Source organism: Glossina fuscipes, unplaced genomic scaffold (assembly GCF_014805625.2).
Source record: "Glossina fuscipes isolate IAEA_lab_2018 unplaced genomic scaffold, Yale_Gfus_2 112, whole genome shotgun sequence".
Lineage (NCBI taxonomy): Eukaryota > Metazoa > Arthropoda > Insecta > Diptera > Glossinidae > Glossina > Glossina fuscipes.
This window is the reverse complement of record NW_023998455.1, coordinates 2872696-2898451: the sequence shown is the minus strand read 5'-3', so window position 1 is coordinate 2898451 and position 25756 is coordinate 2872696. Positions and strand designations below refer to the sequence as shown.

The window sequence follows — 25756 nt, the reverse complement described above, 5'->3', positions numbered from 1 at the left end:
AGTGAATAATAACAATAATAAAAAACTGCTATGATATATATAAGATGAATAATTTAAATATATAGATCTATAAAATATCAAAAGCATAAAAAAACAGGAAACGAGAACCTTCTAAAATTTAATTTTTCACTGTGGAAGAGGAGAGATTTTGGACACAAACCAAATATTGCTTCTGGCAACATGTAAATTCCCGCTTGCTTACGATACAAGTGCAAATAGGAAAAAACTACGCTATCATTTATGATACTGAATTAGAATAAGAGGAATTAAGTAAACATATGTTCGTGCTTTAATGAACTGATTGCTCAAGTCCTAGATCTCATAAATTTTCAGAACGAATCTTTAGTAATTTTGATGATTAACCATGGTTTAACATGCGCTTTTGCAAAGAAAATCGATCTGCTAGTTGAAGATTCCACTTGGAACGTCTCCAAATAAGTATTAGCATAGATTGACTGGGTTACGCAGTGCTTTTCTTGGATGAATCTTAGCTGTTTTTATTTAGCATAAGAATCCAACAAAATCTAAACTTGACGCTGATGTTTTTCTCATCGTTGCAAAAATTTCTCGGAGGTTTCCAAAATTGGAATTGAAAATGAATTTTCCAACCTACATATATACAAATTTCTTTAATTTTCATCTTTTTATTAATAAAAAGTTGTATTATTATATTGTTATCGTTTAAACTTTCGAACATGCAGAGTTGTTTTTTCATGCCTTTTTTTCTTGTATTTTGACTTGCTTAGGTTATATCGTAATTCTGTAAAGGAAGACCAATCTCGATTGTTTTTATTAATATGCGAAAACAAAAAATAGTTATTGAACGAATACGAAAAGAAGAAATCACAAGAAAATTTTAATTGTGTAGTGTTCATAAAAATCTTTATTATTAATTATATTTAATATAAAATTGATTAAGTAGAAAAAAAGGAAAAAAAAGAGATAAAGGAATAACAAAATATTAATTAATAATGCCTTTGTAAATATTTATATACAAACATATTCGAAAGGTATTCCCTGCTCTGCAAAGAAAAAGAACGACGGTAATGAAAAAACAACGCAATTAGACAAAGAAATTGAAATTTCGTAGTCTTCGTCGTTAAACGGGCAAACAAGAAAAGCTAGATTAATATGAAAATAAGTGAAAAAACCAGCAGCTACTTTTTATTATAATAGGTTTTATTTTTTTGTTTGTTTTTTTTTTTTTTTTAACTAAATCACAACGAGTATTGAAAAAAGAAAAAATTATATTAATTTTTTTTAAATACGTAGAAAAAAATAAAACTCTACTAATTTTCCTAAATTTTGTTGAAATTAATGAAAAAAATCATATAAAGTAAGAGACAAAGTGAATTTTTGTATGATTTTTATGCAAAAAAGTATGAAATTGTCACAATATTGAGGAAAAAAAAAAAGGAAAAATATCAAAACGCAACAGCAGATCCAAACAAATGCAAGGGAATAGGAAAAAAAATAGGAAAAGAAATCAGTATAGATAGACAAAAAGTGTGAGAAAAATATTATTTATAAATGAAAAGAAATCAAAACAGTTTGCTATGTTGTAGAAGAGCAACAACAATATATATTGTTATTTAGTGTATATAAAGATGTGCGTGTGTTATTGCATTCTCAATTGATACAACACTACACTGCATTATTATTACTGCTGCTGTTGTTGCTGCTGCTGCTGCTAATGCTGCTACAGCAAACTTTGTTTTCTTTTTATCTATCGTGTGGCTCTGTTTGTGTGAGTGTGGTGTTTGCGTACGTACATTGTTGTTGACTTTTTCTTCTTTACTGCATTTGTCATGTAATGGAAATGTATGCTTGCTCAGTTGTGTTTGCTTATATTCCTACAGTAAAGTTGGTTTCTTTCTTATAAAGCATACATATGCACTTACCTACGATACGTAAATATATTCCAATTATTTGCAATTGTAAATTAAGTGCAAATGCACACACGCTAATGTAGCTAGTGATTACAATATACAACAACAACAACAACAAATACACCAAACAAACCAACAAACAAAAACTAAAGGTAAGTCAGAATGGTTGTTCACATTTATTTGAGAATAATAATAGTAATAAAAAAAAAGAAAAACAATTTAAAATGCATTTATAGAGAGTTTTCATAACAGAATATAAATTTTCTTTTTTTGTTTTACTCATCTGAAGTTCTTTAATATTTAATCGGAAATTTAGTGTTTTGTTATTTTGTTACATAAATATAAAATTTTTGTTTTTTTTTGTTTTATTAACTTTGTTGTATTAACAAAAACTAAATGAATTATAGTTTACATTAAAATGAAAATAAAAAAAAGAAAACAAAATGAAATTAAGAGCAAGACAAAATACATAAGAAAAACAAAACGAATGCATTTGTTTTGCTTTTATTTTCGTTTGCTTTGTTTCCCAATACAATGTTGCCAGATCCCCGAATTAAAGAAAGAGAAAAAACAAATCTAGTTTCAACATTTAGAGAAATACGAAAATCGTAAGTAGATGCTAGCTGAAGCTTGCTTGAAGTAAGCAAGCGAGTTTTGAAAAATTACCTATAGCTAAAGGTAGAGAGAAGTGAATTATTTTTCGATAATACGAATATGTAGGTAGACTATGCACACTGCAGTTAGAAATTGGATGGTAAAACTTCGTTCTGGCGATAAGAATTTAAAAGACGGGACATCTTTCCGACTTTGACGGTAACATTTGAAATGTAATCGATAAAATGTGTAGCAAAATGGTTGAATATGCCACGATCAACTGTTAACCGCGATCTAGAGAAATTAGGAGAAGTCAGCAAGTTAGGAGTACGGGTACCTAACAATCTCAGTGACAAGAATCAAGGCGATCCCATGTCAATTGCTACAAGTCTGCTGTCTCGAGCCTTTTTAAACAGAATTATAACAGGCGATGAAAGGCAGGTTAAATAAGAAAAAGAACATGCGTAATAGCGGCGAATACGTAATAAATTGATATAATTTTGTATACTTATGACTAATATTAAATATTTGAATTTTTTGTCGTATGAAGGCTTGACTTACGTAGGAAGTCGTACAATTATCAATATGGATAGATTTTCATCACGAAATCTCAAAAATTTGGACGTTTGCGTCACATTAAAAGCGGAAATAGATGCAGGAGCTTCCAGTGTGGGTGAAATGATTCTTATTACAAAATCTTTTGCCACCTGAAGGCTTACTTTTTCTATCAAATTTTGTTAGAATATCTTGATAATTGCGACCTATAGATTGAACATGCAAATACGTGGATTCTGATAGTTTCAACGATGCATCTATCTTAAGCCAGTTCTAAGTGTTACATATCTTTGCAAAAAACTTGCGATATTCTCTACTGCAACATTGACGTAAGGTGTAAATAGAGAAGATAAGTCTCATCTTACTTTGATCTGAGAATTTATTTCTGTATGCGATAAATAAACTAAAACTAAAACAATAATAATAATAATAATGATAATAATTATACATAATTAACGGTCACTGTAAAGGCCATCCAGTTTATCTTTTTGACAATTTCGTTTTGAAGCAAAGCTGCGTTTATGTCGAGATAAGCGACAATCGATTGATTACAAACTCTATCACCAGACTTATATTCCAGCAATTTTATGTATATATATATGCTTATATGGACACAGGCATACATGAAATAATAATTAAGACAACAAAACTAGGTTTTTATTGATAATAATTATTGCACTTTTCAAGAGTAAATGATAGACCCCTCGGATTTAATACATATAACTGAATACAACTACACTAACATTCATTATATATATATATATAAATTTGAATATTAATATATTGTACATAGCATAGAATATTTATATGTTTAAACTGAAAAAAATAAAAATAAAAAATACATTGATGCATGGATGATGGTTTATCTGACTGTGAACCCTCTTGGCTTGTAACCTAGTTTTTTTGTTTTTTTTTTTTTAATGCACTTATTTTAATTTTTATACATTATATATTTTATATTCAACGGTATGCAAGATAATACAGATAGCTCTCGCAAAACCTTGTATAAAAATAAGAAATCCTTCAAACACGAGTTCTTTGCCTCCTTACACTGGCCTCTTTCGAAAGGGAAGAAGGAAAGGCGCAATAGGGATGTCAAGTCCATTCTTTTGACTTATAAGCTAAGGGTTCTCTAATCTTTGCTACCATCTTTTTCAGTCAAAAAGAATACTACAGCGTCCTGTTCATTGCGTGGGCGAACCGTACCACGTACCGCGACCTAGAAGATCTATTGTACACACCCATGCTCCTATCCAGCCAGTTCCGTCACCTTCGTCCAACGCATAGCGTCTGCAGATAGACGGCTTACTCATCCCTTGGCACAATCTGCATGAATCGGCCATCGTTTTTCAGATTATACCAGAGGGAATTATCATCCGTGGGCTTTAACGACCCGTCGCCTTGTCGTAAATATAAGAAAATGGAAAAATGGCATGAAGAAAACTGTATGCTTGACTGAGAAGAAATGATGTTATAAGTAAAATGGCTAGAATTGTTCGGTAGTTTTTTCTTTTCTTATACGCACCATCGGGTATTGGAGGTATATTCATTTTGTCAAAAAGTTTGCAATACCCAGAAGGAAGATTAGGAAGCGCTATAAGATAAATAGATAACGTTGTCGACCAGTGCTAAATTCTAAGTCGATCTAAGTATGTCTGTCTGTATGTCCGTTTGCGGAATATCTGTGCTAAACATTCTTCTGAACTCAAACAGCAAACTTAAAATTTGGCAGGCGCACGGGAAGTTCTCGCATGTGGCTTGGTATTCCAAGTGATTCAAATCGGTCACAGCATACGCCTACAGTGCAATGTAAGGTGAGAACATCTCTATTTACAAAAGCAAAAACCAAATGGGCGAATAAAATTTCCAAGAGCATTCCAAAGATGAATCCACAGCACGTATGCAACAATAGAACAAGTAAAGACACTATAGTTACACGCGCGGCTGACCTCAAATACCCTACACCACTTCTTTTAATATCTTCAAAACAAGACTTTAAAAGGAGAGTGGTGTTGTATACATGTGCACAAACTTAATACATCTTAGTACTACATAGGGTTTAATAGAATTCAGCCAATATTAAAGAGCATCGAATCTCCATTTTCGAATTTTTTTTTTTTAGTGTAAAGATGGCCGGCGAGCGGGATTCGGTCATAATCGCGCATGATAATCTTTTGCTCGCTTTTGATGTGTATTCTACCAAATTCTTTAGTAGAAGTGGTGCGTAATCAATAAGAAGTGAAGCGAATTTTTGACGATCTTGATACCATTCGCAAATTCTTATTTCCATGCGACCATATGTCCGACAATTGAAGATTCGTTGCTCAGTTGAAAGCCAAAATATATGATGACACTTTTAGGGAAATCGTCATCGAAGTTCGTGACGCATATAAACATGTGTTGTATTTCGAACTTGAAATGCGAAAAGTGTGCCATTCACTTAAAAGAAACTTTTGAGGTTAAGTATAGGGAAAAAGCGAAGGAAAGTGAGTGAAATTTATAGCGAACGCTATGATTTTTAAGACGCACCTTCTTGGCTATTGAATAGTTTTTCGATTTTTTTTTTACTTTTTGGGGAAACTATTTTCCCATTTTGCAAGCTAACCTAACACTTACATTAATGGCGTTTGATTTGCTTCTCTTTTTTTTTTGGGATATAAGACAGTCGCCTGTATATTGACATAAAGAGAGAATCATAAAAGTGTGAACATCTTAGTCAGATTGTGACGTAAAAGAACAAATAAAAACACCGCTCTATACTTACGCATGTAAAAGACTTTTTAAAATAAAAATCTTTTGAGAAATTGTCGAAAAAGTTGCCAGATCTGAACGATTTTCGTAAACCAAAACAACTCCATGCACCAAATTCCATTAAAATATTTTAAAAATTAGGATCCTTTCGTTGAATACAAGAAAACTACAGAGACAGACTAAGTTAGATTGATTCGGAAAATAATTCTTAATCGAGTGATGTAGTAAAATAAATGGATGCTGACAGACAGATGGACGGACAGACAAGCTTAGATATATATAGGAAATGATGCGCTTATCTCAAATCCTTCGGTGAGTTACAAACATATCCACAAAATTAAAATACCCTTGTATATTAACCTCTTTATAACAGTACCCTACAATGTTTTAAAGGCAACCGTAATCACCGCTAATATCTTTGACCGCAAGTTTTCAATTGCTCTTTCATATAAGTTACCTTGAGATGATGGATGTAAACGACTCGTCCCAATAGAATGAATATCGCAAACTTTTTTCTTTGTTTCTCTTAATTTTTTTTTAAATAAAATTTCAATGCAATTACAATGACATTACGTATGCGATAACGACATATTTCAAAGAGAATAATTATTTTTGCGGTCACTTTTTATGTACTTGTACAACACAATAGTGTTGCATTTAAAAAGTGTATTCAGACTTTCGTGACAGTCTGTAAATTCAAATAAGCCTTCGTGTGTACGTACGTGTTTACTCACACAATTCCAAACGAATTAAGTTGATAGACCCGTCTTCGTTACATAGGCTGATGTAAGCTTAAATTTTAAAACAAATGAGAAAAAGCGCAGTCGGCTTAAGACGAATCATAAGAGTTCAGTATTTTTGTTTTCTCTTTGAAAAGTGGAGCAATTTTCCCCATTAGCGATATATTTCGAAGAGCGGCAATGGAACAACCATGGTTGTCTTCGACTCGTTGCCATAATTACATCCCAAGCACAGATTTAGATTACGGCCTTGCTTCAATATTCCTAGCTTGGTAGGCCGCATTTTGATTACGACCGGGATATGGTCGTAGCTATAGGGCTATATCACCCTTTTCCATCCCCATTTCTCTTTCTCCATTCTATGGCTTAAAGATCGCACACGATTGTTGTTTCTCTCCACTTCTCCACACTCTTCTAAGTACTTAGAATCTGTTTCTCTTGTAGAATATACCGGCCAGAATCCAGACAAAGAGATGTCTGTTTTTAGCAGGGACCAGAATCGTTAACAATCTTTTCATATAAAACATGCTCTTTACACTTCTCTCAAAGCCTATATTGGCTTCGTTAGGAGATTTGATTTCATTCACAAGACATTTAGTTAATAGTTACTTTGTAGTGAATTTGACTACGCCAAGTGACCGCCAACGAGTAATAAATTTGATCCAAGAATTTAGAGTTAAGAGTTGGTCGCTTTCAAAATTAAATACTAGACTTTAACAAGTTGCAAGTCCGATGTTACGAAATGTTACGATTTCTTTTTAAATGTCTTGCAGAAAAGATCCGCTATGCAAAGCTTAAACACATGGCTTCCAAACCCAACAACAAAACTTTTCTAACTTTGATATAGAATTCAAAGATAATCGGTTAAAAAACTAAAAGGAACTAACGCAAATGTCACTACATAACCTCAAAAGAAGGAAACGAAAATGAAGCGCTCCTATTAAAAGCCCTTATATTAGTTCTTGTACTGCGGGAATTGAAATTTATTTTTTGAAATATATATTGCTCTGTGAAAAGGAAACTTTAATACATTATCGCAACATAACCTTAAAAGAAGCAAATTAAACTGACCAAAACCCTTATTAGTTCTACGGACGCAACACTTCAAAACCTTGAAGCAAAATTTCATTTCTCAAACATGCATTCTATTGTCACTAAACGTGATACGTTGACAAGACAAAACGAAGCTCAAACATAATCTTACGACATAACCTCAAAAGAGTAGGGGAACAATAACGCACTGTCGCTTAATTGTCGGACACTTTTTCATGTAATTCTCTCTATCAATTCTTGGAAATTTTCTCACAACATCCTAAGGACGGACAAATATTTGAATATCACTTTTACATTTTATGAGATCGATGAACTGAATCTCTAAATGTTTCAAATGCGATTGCAATCTTGGCATACCTTCAGTTCAGGTTTCTGTATAGTATAAATGATACAAATCATATGAAGATGTATGTATAGCTCGGATACCTAAATATGGCTATAGTTAATAAATGTTTTATATAAGAAATTATATCTTTGCGAAGCGTTGTCTTTATTCATTCACCTACTCTTAAAGTAATATTTAATTTATTCACGAATTCAAGAGAAGACGTGTAATAAATATTATTAAAAACGATTGTTCATTACCAATGAAAATGTTTTTACTTGTGTCATTTTTGAAGACGAATATGTTACAAAATAAATTTTCCAAGTTTTTTTTTTTTGGAAATTTTAAGTAAAATTAATATATATATATAAATTTCATTTATTTATTAATAATACCAACTTTTAATATTTAATAGGTAGATTTTAAGTAAAATTTCCAAAAAAAAAATTTTAATATATAATACGGGTAAACATAATGTATATAAATGCGTGTGTATGTGTATTATTCAGGCAAACATAACAGGAAGTAACTATTTTCCAAAAAATATTCACTGTTTCGGGAAAACCCAGAAAAAAAAGACCTTTATTGCCTTGTATATGCACAAAGTAATTAATATACATATATATATATATATATATGCGTGTGTGTGCGTGTATGTATATGTGCGATTTTCTCTGTCTCTTTGCCTAGCCGCCATACTATGTATTAGTGTTAATAAACGATCTTTGAGCTCTTTGTTTAAAATCGTCAGACAAGTAGTGACTATATAGACGGTCTGAGGGAAAGCAAAAAAAAAATAAAGGCAACAACTACGACAAAGATTACTCTACCTATACACTACCAAATTCATATATATATAGAGATTCTCACGTACTCATATTCGTAAGTAGGTAAACAAAAACACTTGCCTATCTGCATTTAACAAAATGCGACTTCAAAACCATTCGGTTGCACTTCGTTTTTATCAATAGTTATACCCTACACCACTTGTGATACTGGGAATATTAAGGTAATACGGGTGCGGTTTAAGGTAGACCCATATCGATTCAGGTCCATTTTCTAAATCGATGTAAGCCTGTCTGTCCATCTGATCACGTATTTTTGCATTCAAGTTTCAAGTCACAATTTTTGACAAGAGACGCTGTTAAAAATGGTGTAGATCGCTCCCCTTTTCCGACCACTCTCCATAGAACGCCCTATTCTGAAAAGTCAAAAATTTCACGACCAAACTGAGTAAGTAGTAAAAATTGGTGTGAAAACTTTGTACCGGCTGCGGCAATTTTTTGGATCCCTCATATAACCGTTCCTGCGGAAACCAAAGCTTTGTATGGTGAAATGGTCGAATTTCCAATATTTCATGGTGAAAACTGGCTCATAATAGTGAGTTGATAAAGAAATTTACCTTACCGAATTTGGAGCACGAAGATATATGTTTTGGATACCAGGATTCTCATGGAACGTAAACCCTTATATGCTAAAAAAGCCTGATTGCTAATTTTTTCGTAACGAAAATTTGCTCATGATAGCAATGTACTAAAAGAATTAAGTGGACTTAACTCGAACCACACGGGTCTGTTTATTCCGCCACTCCATATAAGATATAACGATAGGAAATTTGCATTACATCGACGCGAGGTGGTGTAGGCTATGTAATGGTCGACGTCGCCCGTCTACAATGTTCTTACTTGCTTTACGAATGCAAATGCGGGGAAAATTTTCATACTCAACACTACAATTAACTTTGTTTATCCGACTGTAACACTTATAGAGACGTATGGCTCTGTAAATATTTTGCATGCATTGCCACTCTCTAGAACTAGATCATTAATATATAATGCCCGTCCTAAGTCATTATAATGCTTTTAAATATTTGAAATGAAAAGTATTACTGTCTTATTAGTTATGTTTTTTTGTCTCATTCTATATCAAAAAATTACAGATTCAACTTGGCTTCACTTTCGTAAAGTGCATAAATAAACATATGTTTCTCGTTTACGATTGGTATAATTGCTTCTTGTTCAAATTCTCGCGACTTGGAGATTTGAACAGATACCAGTTTTAATTAATTCTGTATTTTATCGATCCAAACGATAGGATATTTGGATTTCAAATATATTATATTCGATGATTGAGCTCGAATGTTTTTTTTTCTATTTTTTCATTCCGTTTAGTAATGAAAGTACCGTTTTTCTCTAAAACTTTCCAGATTAATTTATTTGATTTTCTGGTTAAGAAGGGTCGCACAGGTAATCATTGAAAAATAATGTCGATTTGCCTTCGAAAATCACGCAAAAACGGACAAACCAGCAAGTTCATGTCGTAAGGTTTGTATTCATCGAAACCTAAATGAAGCTGCATTAATATATCGTGACATAAAGTTTGGCTGTAAACTTGATACATGAGAACCGGTGACATTACTCTGTCGTTCAGAGTTGACGGTACAGCTAGTACTACCGCGGTTTACTAATTTTCATCACACAGGCTAACAATTTTAAATGATAATTTAGTAAAGCATACTGCAAGTTGCTTGAGTTAGTTCCCTTATTCGTCGAATGAATTTACATCGGAAAAGGCCAAAACTTCTAAGAACATTATATAAATAAACTGCCTAATTAGATATTAAAATTATCACCTCCAGTCGTCTCTTTATAATGTTGACGTAACCGATCCAAAAATGAGTCTTGATTTTCTATGTTACTCTCAGATTTCTAATCAAATTAATTTATATATGGCTGTAATGTAAACAATTTGTAATATTGTACGGAACACCGTTGTGTGTGTGTGTATGTACATTCGAAAGTTACACGATTTCTTGTTATTTGTTTTTACAATACCCAAAATGACGATGTAGTTAAACCGAATTTAGCCATCCAATCTAATCTGTAGAAAGCAAAACAGCTGCTATTCTTAACAAAAAAGAAAAAGTAATTCTTTAAATCACTTTTTTAGACCAAGTCTTTATCCAAGAATTTGGTCAGGAATTCCCTGAAAGTAAAGAGATGAAATGAAAAAAATTGGAAATCGTCAAAAGTAGGATTCAATGTGAATTTGTGTGGTGAGTTAATGTCGTCCTCTAGTCATAAGTTTTTTAAAAGTGTTGCCATACAGAAATTCCTAAATAAAGCATGTTAAATTTCTAGCACAATAATAATTTTAATTTCGTTGAAAAAACGAAAAAAAATTGGAGAAAAATTCATCATATATGTTTATCTCATATAATAAGTAATCAAGTTCGCGTCCAAGGCGTATATACAGCTCTCTAACTTTATATTTCTACCTAAGCAGTTACATGAAGATGTGTAATAATATGCGTGTAAATGGATTTATGTAAACATAAATACATACGCATTGGCTGGTGTATTTTTGTCATTAGTTTATGACCATTTATATTGAATTCAAAACCAACACGCAAAAACGTGTTCTTGAAAATACCAAAAAAAAAAAATAAAAAAAAAAAAGTAAATAAATAAATTGTTCAGTTTAGTTTCATAAATCTCCCCCAAACACTGCTCTCTTTGACCAACTCTATCGCTCTTTCTCTCTCCCTCTCTCTTCCTTTGTTCCTTTTTTCACTGTCTTACTCAATTGTTTGTGATCGATGGCATGCTTTACTATACATTTTTTGTTAAGCCAAGTACGAAGAGAGAGTATATTAAGTTATCGAACGTTTATAATGCATGCAAGACAATACTTTTCGACGACATAAAACAAATTCTTGCTTTTCTTTAAAAAATATACGTAAGGGGATTTTGTCCACCTTCGAATGCACATAACTTATGAGTTAAGTTTTACAGACTAAGCTACTTGATCGATTTGGAAAAAATTTTTAAAAACTAATTCTTAATTTATAAGACGTTGTGATTCTTTTTTTAAATTTATTTCACTTACCTTTCATATACTTTTTTTGTATAACCAATAAGGTCTCTCCAGCTCAGATATATTGTTGATGAAAACTTGCAAAACGCTTAAAAAGTTATATTCCCCTTGGGACGGACGATGGTTGCACGAATATATAGATAAATATTGCAACAGGTTTTTCCAGTTGAGATGACATGGAGAAGACTGAACATAATTATTTTTGCATTGCGTTAAGGTGATCTCGATTAATAGTTAAATGAAACTTTCCGAAAGGTATCTATGAGAATTTGTTTATTACAGTTCTTTAGGGGCGATGACACACCCCTTATTAAAAATGTGTGTGACTTATTACTAATTTGTAATAGATAGATGAACGATTTTAGTTATATTGAAAGTGCATTTAGGGCATCTCGAATTCGTATATCTAGCTTCTGCAAAAAGCAAAATGAAAAATTTTGTATACCCAACCATGCTTCTTCATTGATGAGTGTAATTACAAAAAATAATTAAATAAGCGTAGGTATAAACAAAGTCGACCTACATAGAGAGTGTAATCTCTTTCAGGTTTATTATGATTTTCAATACAACGGTGACGTTATATGAAAAAGAGTTTTCTATACTCATTCCGTTTACGTTTCTCGCTGGGTTAATTTGTGCATGATTAACCAAAATCTAACGAGTGTGTTTGTTATCAGTGCAGAGTACAAAAAAAAATCAACAACTTCTGTTGTTACTTTTTTAAATTATTTTAAAAATGTCTAGACATCTACAACTTTTTTTTTATTATACTCATTCATAACAATAATTATGAAAGAAAAAACAGCCTGATTAACAAAATTGATAAATGTTAAAAAAGTGTGAAAGAAAGAGGTGAATTTATAACACTAAAAAAAACAAAAATAATATTAATAATAAAAGATTTATAAAGGGAATAAACAAAAAGTTATTTCTTATTCATCTTTTAAAACAATTTTGATTACTTGCCGTCGTCACTTACAAAAGATCTTAATTATTATCTCAATAACTTAATATTCAAAAAAGCCTAAAAGACACTCTCAATGGTTTATTTAGACAAATTCAAAGAAAAATTTAACGATTTGCCTTAGCTAACAACCAATCGTAACAACCAATAATTATATATCTTTTTTTATCACATTAACAATTACACTTGAAACAAACAGATTACTTTAAACTCAATCATCGTCACAGTCAAAGAAATTAAAAAGCAAAGCAAAATAAACTAATAAGACTTTACTGTAAACTATAAGCGATTAAGGGCCTTCTTTCGGTCATAAGAGGAAAAAATGTGTATTCTTCTCATAGTTTTTGAAAAAAAAAACACTTCAATATCAATTTTGTTATGAAACAATCCAACCCGCACTAAACAAAAATAAAACAGGTTAGAAAATTATATTCGGTCGTGACCGAATTTTGCACACGCATCACCGGTATCCTAAAGAAGACAAAGAAAGCAAAAAAACTAACTCTCTAATATTGGATGGGCGCGCTGATTTTTTTCTATTTTCAGAAATTGTATATTTAGCGGGTGTATATGTTTGCACTTTATGAGTAACAAGCAAAAAATCACGCCATTCAAAGGTGTTCACAGTGTTTGCTGCATAGGCGTATGGGCATTGAAGGCTTGGTCTTTGACCGGTTTGGGTAATTTTCAAAGACTAACAGACAGACATGCTTGGATGCATTCCAAATTCAAGGTTTAAAGTCGATGGCTTCATTTTCGCGACCAGGAGAATACTTACAACAGACATTACGCAGACAGACGTACTTACATTCATAGCGTTTTTATCAATTTTGATACCAATGACGTCATTTTTGCAATAACAAGAATGTTTACCACAGATATTACGCGGACAGATAGACGGACATGCTTGAATTTGTTGTTGACAAAAAACATATATACATATATACTTTGTAAGGTCTTTGGGGAAGGGGTCCTTCTGGGTATTGCAAATGAATGCATTGCTCACACTTCGGTGGTGGGTACAAAAGTGCCGTCCAACAGTATATATTTTTCTTATTTTATAAAGTTTTTGTTGCACTTTTCGTTCGTTGTGCTCCCTCCTGACAAGTGCAGGGGGTCAGTGAACGCAAATTTGAGAATAACAAAAAAATTGATTCGGATTTTCTTGAGAATAAAAATTTGTAATTAGTTCTTTGTTAATTCTCTAGGACATTGATGCCTAATGCAATCATAAATATGGTAAATGAAAAGAGATTTTGCAGCAAGAAAACTGGGTTTCAATCAATTTGTTTAGCAAAAAGCTTTAGCTTTGCATGCTTAGCGCTTTAGTAAGCAAGTAAAGTACATCTTAACGAAGATCTTTCTCTTTTCGAAAATTCGAAAACTTTTTTTTTGCCCAACTACCTCATTTTTGCTAAGATCGAAAGGTGTGATATATATAAAACAAGTCCTTATTAAAGCAATCGTTTCCCCATCACTTTCCGAATTTGAGATTGAAACCGTTCCGTCCATCTGTCTAACCGGTTTTTCAGCCCGTCGGCCGCAGTCGATAGTTGGATGAATTTTATTACACATTGATATGCTTTTCGTTAAGGGCAAAAACGACTCCCCTATACAAAATGCATAAAATTGAACCATATTTTAAAACATAGAGGCCTTCTTGTAATGTGCGTAACACCTAAAAGAAGGCTTCAGAGACCCTATAAAATATATGTATATTTGACAGCGTGAAATTCTGAGTTGATTTAGCCATATCTGGCCACGTCCGTCTGCATGATGTGTATTGTTGGTATCCTCCTGGTCGCAAAGATGAAGATATCAACTTCAAATTTGATGGAGACATTGGAGGCTTTTAAACGCTAATTGGTAGAGAAAATGGGCAAAATTGGTCAGAACGAAAGCGCGCAGTGAAGCGTAAACTGAATGCAACTCAGGTTTTTTTAACAAAATTTTTTGGATTTTTCTCGTCACGGAAATTATTAAAGTTAAAAGGCCGAAATTTCCCACATTTATTTTACGAAACAATCTATTCTTTCGGTCGGAAAATGGAACCAGTCGACCATGCCCACACAAGATTACGAAAAATTATATATTACTTTTTTCACTTTCTTGAGGTTTTGTGCTTATTTATCATAAGGCAAAGAGGACAAAATGTTTAAAACTATTTTGTAAACTCCTCACATGACGATATATTCTCTGCCTAAAAACGGGGTTAATTTTAAAGTGAATAATTTTTTCGTAATAATACCAGCGATATATGGAAGAATTTGGGGAGTAGAATGCGAAAAGCATAGTGGTGGGTAAGCGAAATTTACTCCCTGCCGAATATAACTTTCCCACTTGATTTTTTGTGTTTTTTTTTATATGATTAAATTAGGGGACAGGAAAGTAAAGTGAGGTAAGACGAACAGAAATAACATTATTATAATAGACAGCCTGCAATTATCGGTTTAACTCCGCAAGTTTTTATTAATTGACTTCGAATCCGTTCGTTGCTCCTCTTCTCTTGTTAGGTAGGTAGTGGCCACAGGAGGAATTATTCATATCTTCCTTACGGTTAGATTCTAAGCTTTCCCTTTTAATTTTGATTTTGTTAAACTATAGTTTTAGTTCAAAGCAACATTAAAAATATTTTCCTTATTGTTGTTGTTGTTGTTGTTTATATTGAATATAATTTCACAATCAATTAAAGAATTTCAATCACTGTAATATAAACCGGTTGTAATCCCCTACCATATCTGATAATATAACAAGTATATACCATTGTCGAGCGGTACAGTGGGTGACAGTCGGTAGATAATTTTGTAATCTAAATTTTTTAACATCTAAAGTTAACCATTTTTTCCTCTTCTTATTCTTTTCTTTCAGATTTTATTATCACATCATCGCAGAAAATTTTTACTTTATGGTGCGTGATTGGACGAGGAGCAGCGGACCTAATGCTGGATATTAAATTAACACAATCTTCTAAATTATTAGTCAACACACACACATGTACATCTGTTGTAGTTGTGTGAAGCAACACTGCCATAAATATTAACAATAATCCCATAACGTTTCCTCGCCAAGCCGTCTATTTCGCTTAGCTTCGCTTTCTTTTTCCCCCTTTTCTTCTATTTCTTTCCGCCAATAAAATTTGGCAAACTCAAAAATATATCGACTGAAACGGATCCAATAATTATATAGCAAAATGTTATATGTATTTCAAGTTGATGTCGGCCGTATGTTAAATTTTGACATGACTGTTGCCTTATCGTCGGTCGAAAGCCTCAAAGATACTATTGAACGTTTGCATAACATACCAGCGGCAAACATTGTACTGTTAGTGAGTGGCGGTGAAATGCTCACACATTCCACGCAAGTTTCGTATTATTCAGCCGGCACGGATACGAATCCGATTTATATGTTTTTAACGGGTGACGTTAGACTGCCGCCGTCATTGTTGCCTTCCGTCGATGCGGATTTTGATTTACGCGAGCAAGTGGAGCGTTGCTTAGAATTGCCAGCCGTCTATGAAACAGTGGTGCGTCGAGCACAATTGGCTGGACGTATATATGATTTGGCGCGAGAAGAAGAGCGATTATGTGAGCGTTTAGTTCACGATCAACATCTTCAACAACAAGGCTGGTCGGCTATGGTAGCAAATGTGGAAGATCTAACCGAAGAGTTTCGGCAACGTTACAGGAATTTTTGCGAAGTTTTCGACAAACATCTGGATAAACGTTGTATCTATTTCGAATTATTAAGATATTTTGCCGATGATCTGCGCAAATTGTCGCGTATACCGATATTGCCTGGTTTAATGCCTTTAGCGGAAGCCGATTTTCATGGCTTTGATGAGTATCTCGATAACGACGATGTTTTCTCACGTTCGCAAAACCAACAAGCGTCCGTGCTGATGGCTGGTGCGACAGGAATGACCGAGAAAACGGACGCCGACGATGAAGGAGCAATAGGTGGTATGGACGCCAACGATAATGATAAAAGCTCTACATCACCCAATAAAAAACTAAAAATGGGCACCGAATCCACTGATTTAGTACATCCAAAATCACATATTTCCGAAACATCAGCGAACAGTAATGCAATACGTCGTCTTAATTTGCTACAATGGATTACCTCGAAGGAGAATCGTTACACATTGCAACTCATGTCCGATGAGTGTACACAAGGTTTGGGCACATTTAATGAGGCAATTTATAAAAAACTCAAAGATGAGATACACCAAGTCATCTTATCGGCCGAGCAAAGCGACGTACTAGAGATTAAAGGACTCAGTGAACGACTTTGCAAATTAGAAGAATTTATATACAAAATCAAAAATATGGTTAAAGACCAAAAGGAACTGTCAACCGCGTTTCATCAAAATCAAAATCGAGCCATCAATTTACGTGATGCTTCTATTTTACCCGATCTTTGTGCATCACATCAATCCCAATTGAAAGTGATGCTTCAGAATCATTTCAAAATTCGAGATTATAGGCGTTGTATAGGCAAGGCTAAAGATGAATTAAGTATGCATTTGCAAGCCCGGTTGCATCGTATCGATGTCGTTGAGAATGCTATGAGTGAGGCTGATAATCGTTTATTATTCCATCATCGCTGTTTAAGACGCGTCGAGCGTCATATTCATATTATTGAACAGATTCATCAAGCGCCGCACATGTACGTTGCTGCGGTTACCGAAGTTATGCGCCGCAAAATATTTTCAAATGAATTCCGTTTATGGGCTTCAAAGTTAGCTGAGGATTTCGAAACTATACACAGCGAGGAGATGAGCAGACGCAATCGATTCAATGCCAATTTTGAGGGACACTTTTTAAATATTCTATTCCCGGGGATGAACGATATGCCGCCGGCTTTTGCTAACGAAAACCCTTTAATATTTGATGCGCGTTTACCGAACATTACGCACACGGATATCGATATGCTGACCCACTATTTACCCGAGATGGCCTCGCAAATACGTTTGCCCGACATGGAACCTGTGATATACTTTTTTGTTTCACGTTCGGGCATACATCAACGAGAGAGACTTGAGGATTTGCTCAAAAGAAAAAGAGCTAGTGAAGCAGGCATGGCCAAATATCAGCAACCCGTCGAAGACGCTGAGGAAGGAGCCGCTATGGCGGCTAGTATTAAGTTACCGCAATTGCAGCGTTTAAATGAGTTACGCCAGCAGGGCAAATCCGAGGCCAATTTTGAAGAGTCGGAAACTGATACTGAAACCGAATTTGAAAAGGTACCAGCGTCATCACAATCTGTGGCCACATCAACCAGTGATATTCAATTGGAAGTATTTACCAAAAGTACGGCCACCGAACAACCAATAGTGCAAAGTGCCGAAACTTTAACCGAGGAAAGCGAGGAATCCATACGTTCGGAAATCGATCGTATGCGTATTATGTTAGGAACGATGTCTAAGCTTGCTTTCAACTCTATTCAGCTGACTCGTAGCGATTTGACGAATTTTCGACAGCAAACTGAAACGCACCGCGACGATATGCTCTGGACCTTACAATCCTTCAACGACCAATGCAATATATTGCGGATGCAATGTAACGCTCGCGATGAAATGTTGCAAGCAAACGATGAGAAACGACTACAAGAATTAAAACAACTCAGAGAGACGGCTAGCGATCGTGAGTTGGAATTACAAAAAATGCAAGAGCGAACATACGAAATGGAAGCAGTAAAAATAAAGTACGCTGCCATGGAGATGGAATTGGGAGAGTTGCGGGACCGTCTAAGCAAACAGGATCTCGAAAAAGATAAGGCCGTTGCAGAAGCTCGTGAGAAACTGATCCACGAACATAAAACTGAAATTGAATCTTTGCGTCAACGCTTCAAGCTTATGACATCCATGGAATATGCACCTACGGAAGGCAGCAGTTTAGAAAAAATCGAACGTTCTATTACTTTATCGCCCGATTATATAGAACGCGCTTACCACGAAACAATTCTAGCTCAGCAAAGGGCGGAATTGGAAGCAGAAAAGGACAAGGCCGTTGCTGTGGCTATAGAATTAGAACGCTCTGTTTCCGTGATGGCGAATGCTGGCATATTGAAAGATATGCTGGAAGAAAAGGAACGTCAATTGGATCAGCTACGCGAAAAGGATCTCATGCTAACTAAGGAAAATTTTCAATTAAAGACACGTCTAGATGCATTGACCAACGAGGAAGGTAATAGTTGGCTTAAAGAGAAAATCGAATATCTGAACCGAGACAAATGTCGCTTAGAGGAGGAATTAAACGTAGAAAAATCAAGACGCCTCGAAATGGAAACATCAGTTGCGGCACTTAAAGGGTAAGAAAAATAGCAAGCATATGCAAGCCTATTGAGATAGTGTGAGACGAAGAATGATTTAAATTAAATGAGCCTTTTTTGTATATTCAGATCTACTTATGACCAAACAGCCTTATCACGTTCCAAATCGAGTACAGCAACTACTAGTCAAAAGTTTATTGTCTTGAAATCTTGCAGTAAAGGTGATTTAGTATTCGTAGTTTGGAGCGTGCGTCATGGTCAGTTTATAGTAGTCCAGGATTCGCCGAGTTTGTATTTCGTTCACGGTGATAGTCTGGCTGGTCTAAATCTGCGTTTGCCTCAGCCGAATGAAGCGACGCCCTCTATACCCATGCCCTACTACGCGGTAGGACGGGTTATCGAAAAGGAATGCTGCCAAGCGCGCAAGGTAACGAGTTCAACATTTATGCAAGCAGTAATTAATTAAAATCTCCTTCGTTTAATAGGATGAAAATCGCTATCGCGTCTCGAGAGGCTCAAAGTTTTATCGCATCAAACTGGCACCATTTAGGCAAACCACAAGACAGGAACGTTTAGATTGTAAGTATGAATGCATTTAGGGAGACCAGTTATAAAAAAAAATACGAATAGTATTTTTGTAATTTCCAGCATTCTCTTGCTCGATAAACCGTTCGGTATCGCACGTTGAAAGTCATAGTGAGGTAGCTACTTCGACCACAGTGGCTCCCAGCGGCTCGGCAATAGTAACGACAACTGGCATGGGTGCTGTATGTTTAGCGGCCGCAGTGTCTATTGGCATAACAAATCAGGACGTAGTTGATATGCCGTCATCAACTGGTGCATCCACGGCTATAACTGTCGCGACAACAACTCAACCTTCTTCTTCGTTGAAATATAAAGAACGCGCCTTAAGTATAAATAGTATCAACGAAGAAGATGATGAACCAATTTCCATGCTAAGCGATCGTTGCCGTTACACAAGTGTAGGCGAAGAAGATGAAACTCCCGCTGCAATCGTGGCAGCATCAACTAGTAGTAAGCAAATAAGCGAAGAAGAGCAACCTGTAACCATAACACAACCACATTCTGTGATAACTGAGCAGCCAACAGCCAGCAAATTAATTATGGATATTGTATTGGCATCGACCGCTATGTCTGTAACAACCACCACCAACACAACCACCTTTACTAGCACTACCAATACTATCAATACAGACACCCTGAGTTCTTGCAGCGATGAAGAGGATGTGCAACCGCTTATTCAACAATCTGAAACGTTTCCGATCAGAAATCTTGCTACAGCATCATCAGAGAGAACTGATCAAGATCTGCCTTCAATATTGAATTCGATGGCTACGAATACGAGTGAGGATTCGGACGAGTATCGTTCATTAGAGCCTAAAGATGAAACGGATTTTCCGATATTAGAATAGTGTTGAGATTTATTTTGGCTTTGTTTACACTGGAGTGTCTGCAGCAACAACAAATACAACAACAATAATAAATTTAATCTAAGCCCCAATAAACCACATTACCATACACGTCTAATGCGATATTGCAGCATAATGATCTTAAAAAAATTTTAATTTTTAATTATTTTATCAAAGATAAAAGCTAACAAAAGGCAAAAATGGAAACAAAAACAAAGAACAGGAAATAAGTGAAAAATTTTAAATAATAGTTTAATAATTTTCTTTTAATAAATAACAAAAACAATATCAACCAACAACAACAATAAAATAAGCAATTTTAACTAAAATACTTTCTTCAACAGAATAACAAACAAACTTACCTAGAGACTTGCTTTGTCTTTCTTTTCTCTTCCTCTCTCACTCTCTTTTTTTCTATATTCCCAGTTTCTGTAAAGCGAACGAAACGGTTTTTCCTATCAAAATTCTCAATGCATTAATTAATGCGGTATAAGAACCTTCCTCTCACTCTCTCTCTTTCTCCTTCGGCTCTCTTATAAGTGTTCGTGGCGGCGACCCGTAAATGTTCCTTATGAAATTTTCTGCAATTGCTCGGCAAAACTTCATTGAGAATTTTTGAACGATTTAACAGGCACTTCGACGGCTCATTCAGAAAACGCTAGTAGATCTGCATAATACAAAAGTCCGTTATTTTTTCAACTACAAACACAACTGTGTATACTCATGCACTCACACTCAACCATACACACACACACATACACACATACACAAATGCCAACAACAACACTATTCTTCAAGTATATAAAAAGAGAAAAAAAAAAAAAATTAATCCTTAAAAAATTATATAACAAAAAGAGAGGCTCTTCTTTTTTTACTCTATTAATATACTATATATAAATATAATGAGAACTCTGTAAGCTTATTAAAAGTAAAGTTGAAAATTTTTATTTCTTATTTCATATACACATTTAAAAAGAAAAAAAAAAAAAACATTTGAATTGTTTAATTTAAAAATTAAATCTTTATAAATTAAAGTCTCCTCCTGGTATTACAAAATTTTCTTAATTTCAAATTTTTTTCACATTTTTATATATATGATTTATTTTTCCACTGACAAATGTTTTGTAAATATATCTAGTAAACATATATATATATATATATATACACATATATTTTTTAAAAACATCCCTTTTTTTGGTTTTTTTAATTTAATAAAAGTAAAAATTACTAATAATACAAAAACTTACATACTAATATAAAATATTTAAAAAATAAAAACAAAAAGAAATTGTATATAGAACGAAAAGAAAATTTATTTAAAATCAAGTTGCAAATATTTGCTTTGAAAAATGACAAAAAAAAGAAAATAAATAAATAGATAAAAATTGTAAAAGCCGATTAAAAAATTTAATAAAAAAAAATATTTAAAGAAACAAATACAAAACTCTGTGGTTGTAATGCAAACGTATCTGGTGAACATCCCATCAGTCTTAGCTGTCGACCAATTTAATAATATTACAAAATCATGGTTGATCTATTTAAAGCCAAAAAACAAAAAAATAAAACTCACCGCGGGGGAAGTAATTTGCAGTCTTTGAACTTATGAACGATGTAAGGTATACACAATTCGTCGAGGCGTTTGCAACACGCAGAAAGAAGTTCCCAAAGCTCCCATAAAGCATCAAACTTTTAAGCGATTTAGTTTTGCACGTCTGTCTGTCCTCTTATGTAATGTGCGCTGTAAACATTCACGCAAAAAAGAAGGGTATATACATTTTGTCAAAGCGTTTGCAACACGCCGAAGGAAACTCGGAAGGTCTCATAAAGCATCAAGTTTTTCACCGATTTAAGCTTGTATGTCCGTCTGCCCGCCTGTACAAAAATTTGAAGGCATATTCTATGGGCAATACTGTAGGACCTGTACAAAAATGGAAAAAATTGACCACGCCTACCCAATATTATAGTGTATGAAAATTTTGCAATAGCTTTATAAGACGTAGAAAGAAACTTCAAAAACTCGAAAGCATATCGCCGAATCCCGATTTGTAGGTTTTATTTTTAAGATTAGAAAATGTATTTACAATTTATTTTCAGAAATTTACTTATGCAACGCTTTAATATGCTTTCACATCACGACTCGACCCCCACGACTCAATTAATTTTTGCCTTCTGCAAAGATCCCGCTTACAGAAATTTAGTGCATTTAACGTCCCAATCAGGATATTCGCTTCTATGGTCTGGTGGCGACTCATCTTGCGTCTTAATCTGAAATTAAATAGAAATAAATGACCAAGTTATAAATGACAATCAGTAAAGATAACTTCAAACTTACCCTTATAAAACAGCGAATATTGCAAGGAGCGGAGGGCTTGACACGCGGAGGACTCTGCTTCTTGGAAAGACGTGACATTCGTATACTTTTCCTCCCTAACGTTTTTTCCAGACAGCAGCATAAATATGACGAAACCAAGTAAATTAGTGCGGTGCAGCAGTCCGCTTCTGCACAATCCCGCTGTCCGGAAAAAAGCAAGCCGCGCCACGATGGCCTGCACGCGCTTGCCGACGTTCGGCACCACCATATTGGTTGGTGTTTAGCGGCGTAAAATATTCTGTAGGCGCTGTTGAATGCCTGTGCACCTCTGGCGTTGCGAATGCCGGCTTAATGTATTTTGAGAACTAAGTTAGATTGGCTTCTTTGTTCAACGCAACTATACCATCGCTGTCCTTTCTATAAAAATTTTCTTCTTTAAACATCAGATCCTTTATACACGCTTTGCATTCTAGCTCCTCGCCGATGTAACACGGTATTGTGTACCCGGTGATCAGCCGCCGATGTTCTTCTTCGATGTGTGACATCTTATTGGAGAGCAAGTCATACCAACTCGACAATTGAAACTTTCTCAGTCGATTACCAGCTCCATTATATCTGGTGACGACCGGGCCCTCATTCTGAAGCCGAGCGCCATGGTAAAGAAGAATATCTCCAAGAGATCTTGGCTTACACCCTTTTTTTCAGGTTAAATGTGAACGTATGTGTATAGACGTATGTATGTAAATCCGCTTGTATGACTCCTTGATTTTAGATATATTTTTCTGTAAGAGTGAGAGAAGTTAATTCAAAATATAGGAAATATACGTATAGAAAAATAAATGCGCTTACCGTTCAAACAATATTTTTCACGTATGCCTTTTTTCAGGAACTTGAATGTGATTGAAATAACTTTTTTTGCAGGTCAAATGTATGGAGCTTCGAACTGACCGCTAATCCTATAAAAAATAAAGAAAAGAAAAAAACTATAAGTATTCTTTAATTATATCTGATGAAAAATAAATGCACTTACCGTTCAAACAATATTTTTCACGTATGACTTATAATTTCACTTGCATTGTCTTTTCTTACACTTACACTTCTTTTGGAATATATTCGATATTTTTACAATTTCTACAACCGCTCACTTACAAAATTCTTCTGTATTGTGAAATCATTTTGAATTCCCGCCATCTTGTTTTTATCTTTACATCGATTCCTAATACAAATTCCCATTTATGTAGAATGGGGAGAACAAAGACATCACAGAGTCGCTTTCAATAAATGAAAATTGTAAATATCCTCTACCACGAAAAATATTCCCCGAAATGGCAACATTTCATACATTCTTATATAAACGGACAATAAAATTGGAATTATAATCGAAATGCATGCAAAAAATGGAATAAAGTAATTTATACAATTTATTGACAACTTGTATTATTAAAATTTTTCTTGTCGGACATGTTCTCAACAGCACAGGAAATCATCAAATCGATTCCCAATAATACCCCACAAACATTTCATCAATCCAGCGCAATAATTGAATAATAACTACTCTTTTCTACAGCGCTGGAAAAGAGCGCTAAAATTTCAAGAATTTTCATTTTAAAAATACATTTAGCAAAAAAAAAAACATATCTTCAGGTAAGTTGTTTTTTTTAAATTAAAAGTTAATTGAAAGTTGAAAACAGGGAGAGACTCCGACGCCGATGGGCGTCAAAACAATTCAACGTTAATGAACCAGCTGCGACATTGCCGTCGCAACGAAGAAGCCGAATATATATGGAAAGAGAATATTCTTTTTTTTTTGAAAATAGGATAAAATCGAATGCCACGCCTATAAAAATTGTATAAAACTATTCAGGAGACGTACAAGGGGGGATGAATGCATATTTTTATTATTAAAAATGCTAAAAATAATAAACCATTCGTACGATTTTTGGTAATTCGTACATTTTTTGTTACATTTTACGAAACTCACTCCGTCAAGGGTAAAAGCATACATTTTTGAAAAATGTCCCACTTTGCATGGAATTCAAGTTTCCAATTTCTTATTCCAGGTTTTTTAAGCGGTTGCTGTTGAAGAATGTAGAACCTGTAAATTCCGGTACTATGGCTGAAGGTAAAATAAATATATATTTTTTTTAATTATAATTTTATAAACTAATTTTAGTTAAAGAAAAGCGGCCGAACGGCCTCGAAGCGTTGGAAACAATACGATCGATGGCCGTGAGGGACGGAGCAGTCACCGAGGCGCACGCCCCTCTCGGCGTGGAAACGTCAGAAATGCCACCTGCATCGATGTGTGTGTATACCATTACAATTAAATTGCATAATTAATTGAATATTTTATAATCTATATTAAATAATATAATGAAGTATAATAAAATTATAAAAGCAAGTAAAATCGTCTTTTTTTTTTTGTAATAGATGTAATCTGCAAATTTTCAGGAACGGATACGGAAACATATTGAAGATAACTATGTCGATTTTATGCCAAATCATACCTCGGATATGTACGTACATATTTCTTGTTTTAACAGAATATTGACTTCGATTTCTCGTTTTAACGGATACATTGAGGAAGGGGAACATTTATTGCGCGACACTGAACACTTATTAAGCAATGTGAGCAATGATACCCATTTAGACTCGGTCCGTTTTATCTCTTGAATATATACTCATTTTGATTTTTTTTCCATAATGCATGTAACACTCAAGACGAAGCTTCAACATTTTTGGATTCTTGTTCGGCTGAAATTTTCCACATTTACTTTACGAAACACTACTCTTTCGGTCTGAAAATGGAACCTATTGGCTATGCCCACACAAGGTTACGAATAATTAAATTTTATTTTTTCCACTTTTTTGAGGTTTTATGCTTATTTATCGTAAGGCAAACAAGACAAAATGTTTAAAACTATTTTGTTCACTTATCCATCTGCCTAAAAATGGGTTAATTTTAAAATTAATATACAATAACAAACAAAGCGATGAA

At 34.1% G+C, this 25756-nt stretch overlaps 1 protein-coding gene across 1 annotated transcript; it reads left to right on the top strand.

Moving 5' to 3' along the window:
* Positions 1–1368: 1368 nt before the first annotated feature.
* LOC119639152 (RB1-inducible coiled-coil protein 1) lies at positions 1369–20659 on the top strand. The gene is made up of 5 exons (XM_038036391.1): positions 1369–2041; positions 15616–19056; positions 19147–19444; positions 19503–19596; positions 19666–20659. The coding sequence occupies exons 2-5, from the start codon at positions 15938–15940 to the stop codon at positions 20448–20450; spliced, it is 4296 nt and encodes a 1431-aa protein (XP_037892319.1). The 5' UTR covers positions 1369–2041; positions 15616–15937; the 3' UTR covers positions 20451–20659.
* Positions 20660–25756: the final 5097 nt, after the last annotated feature.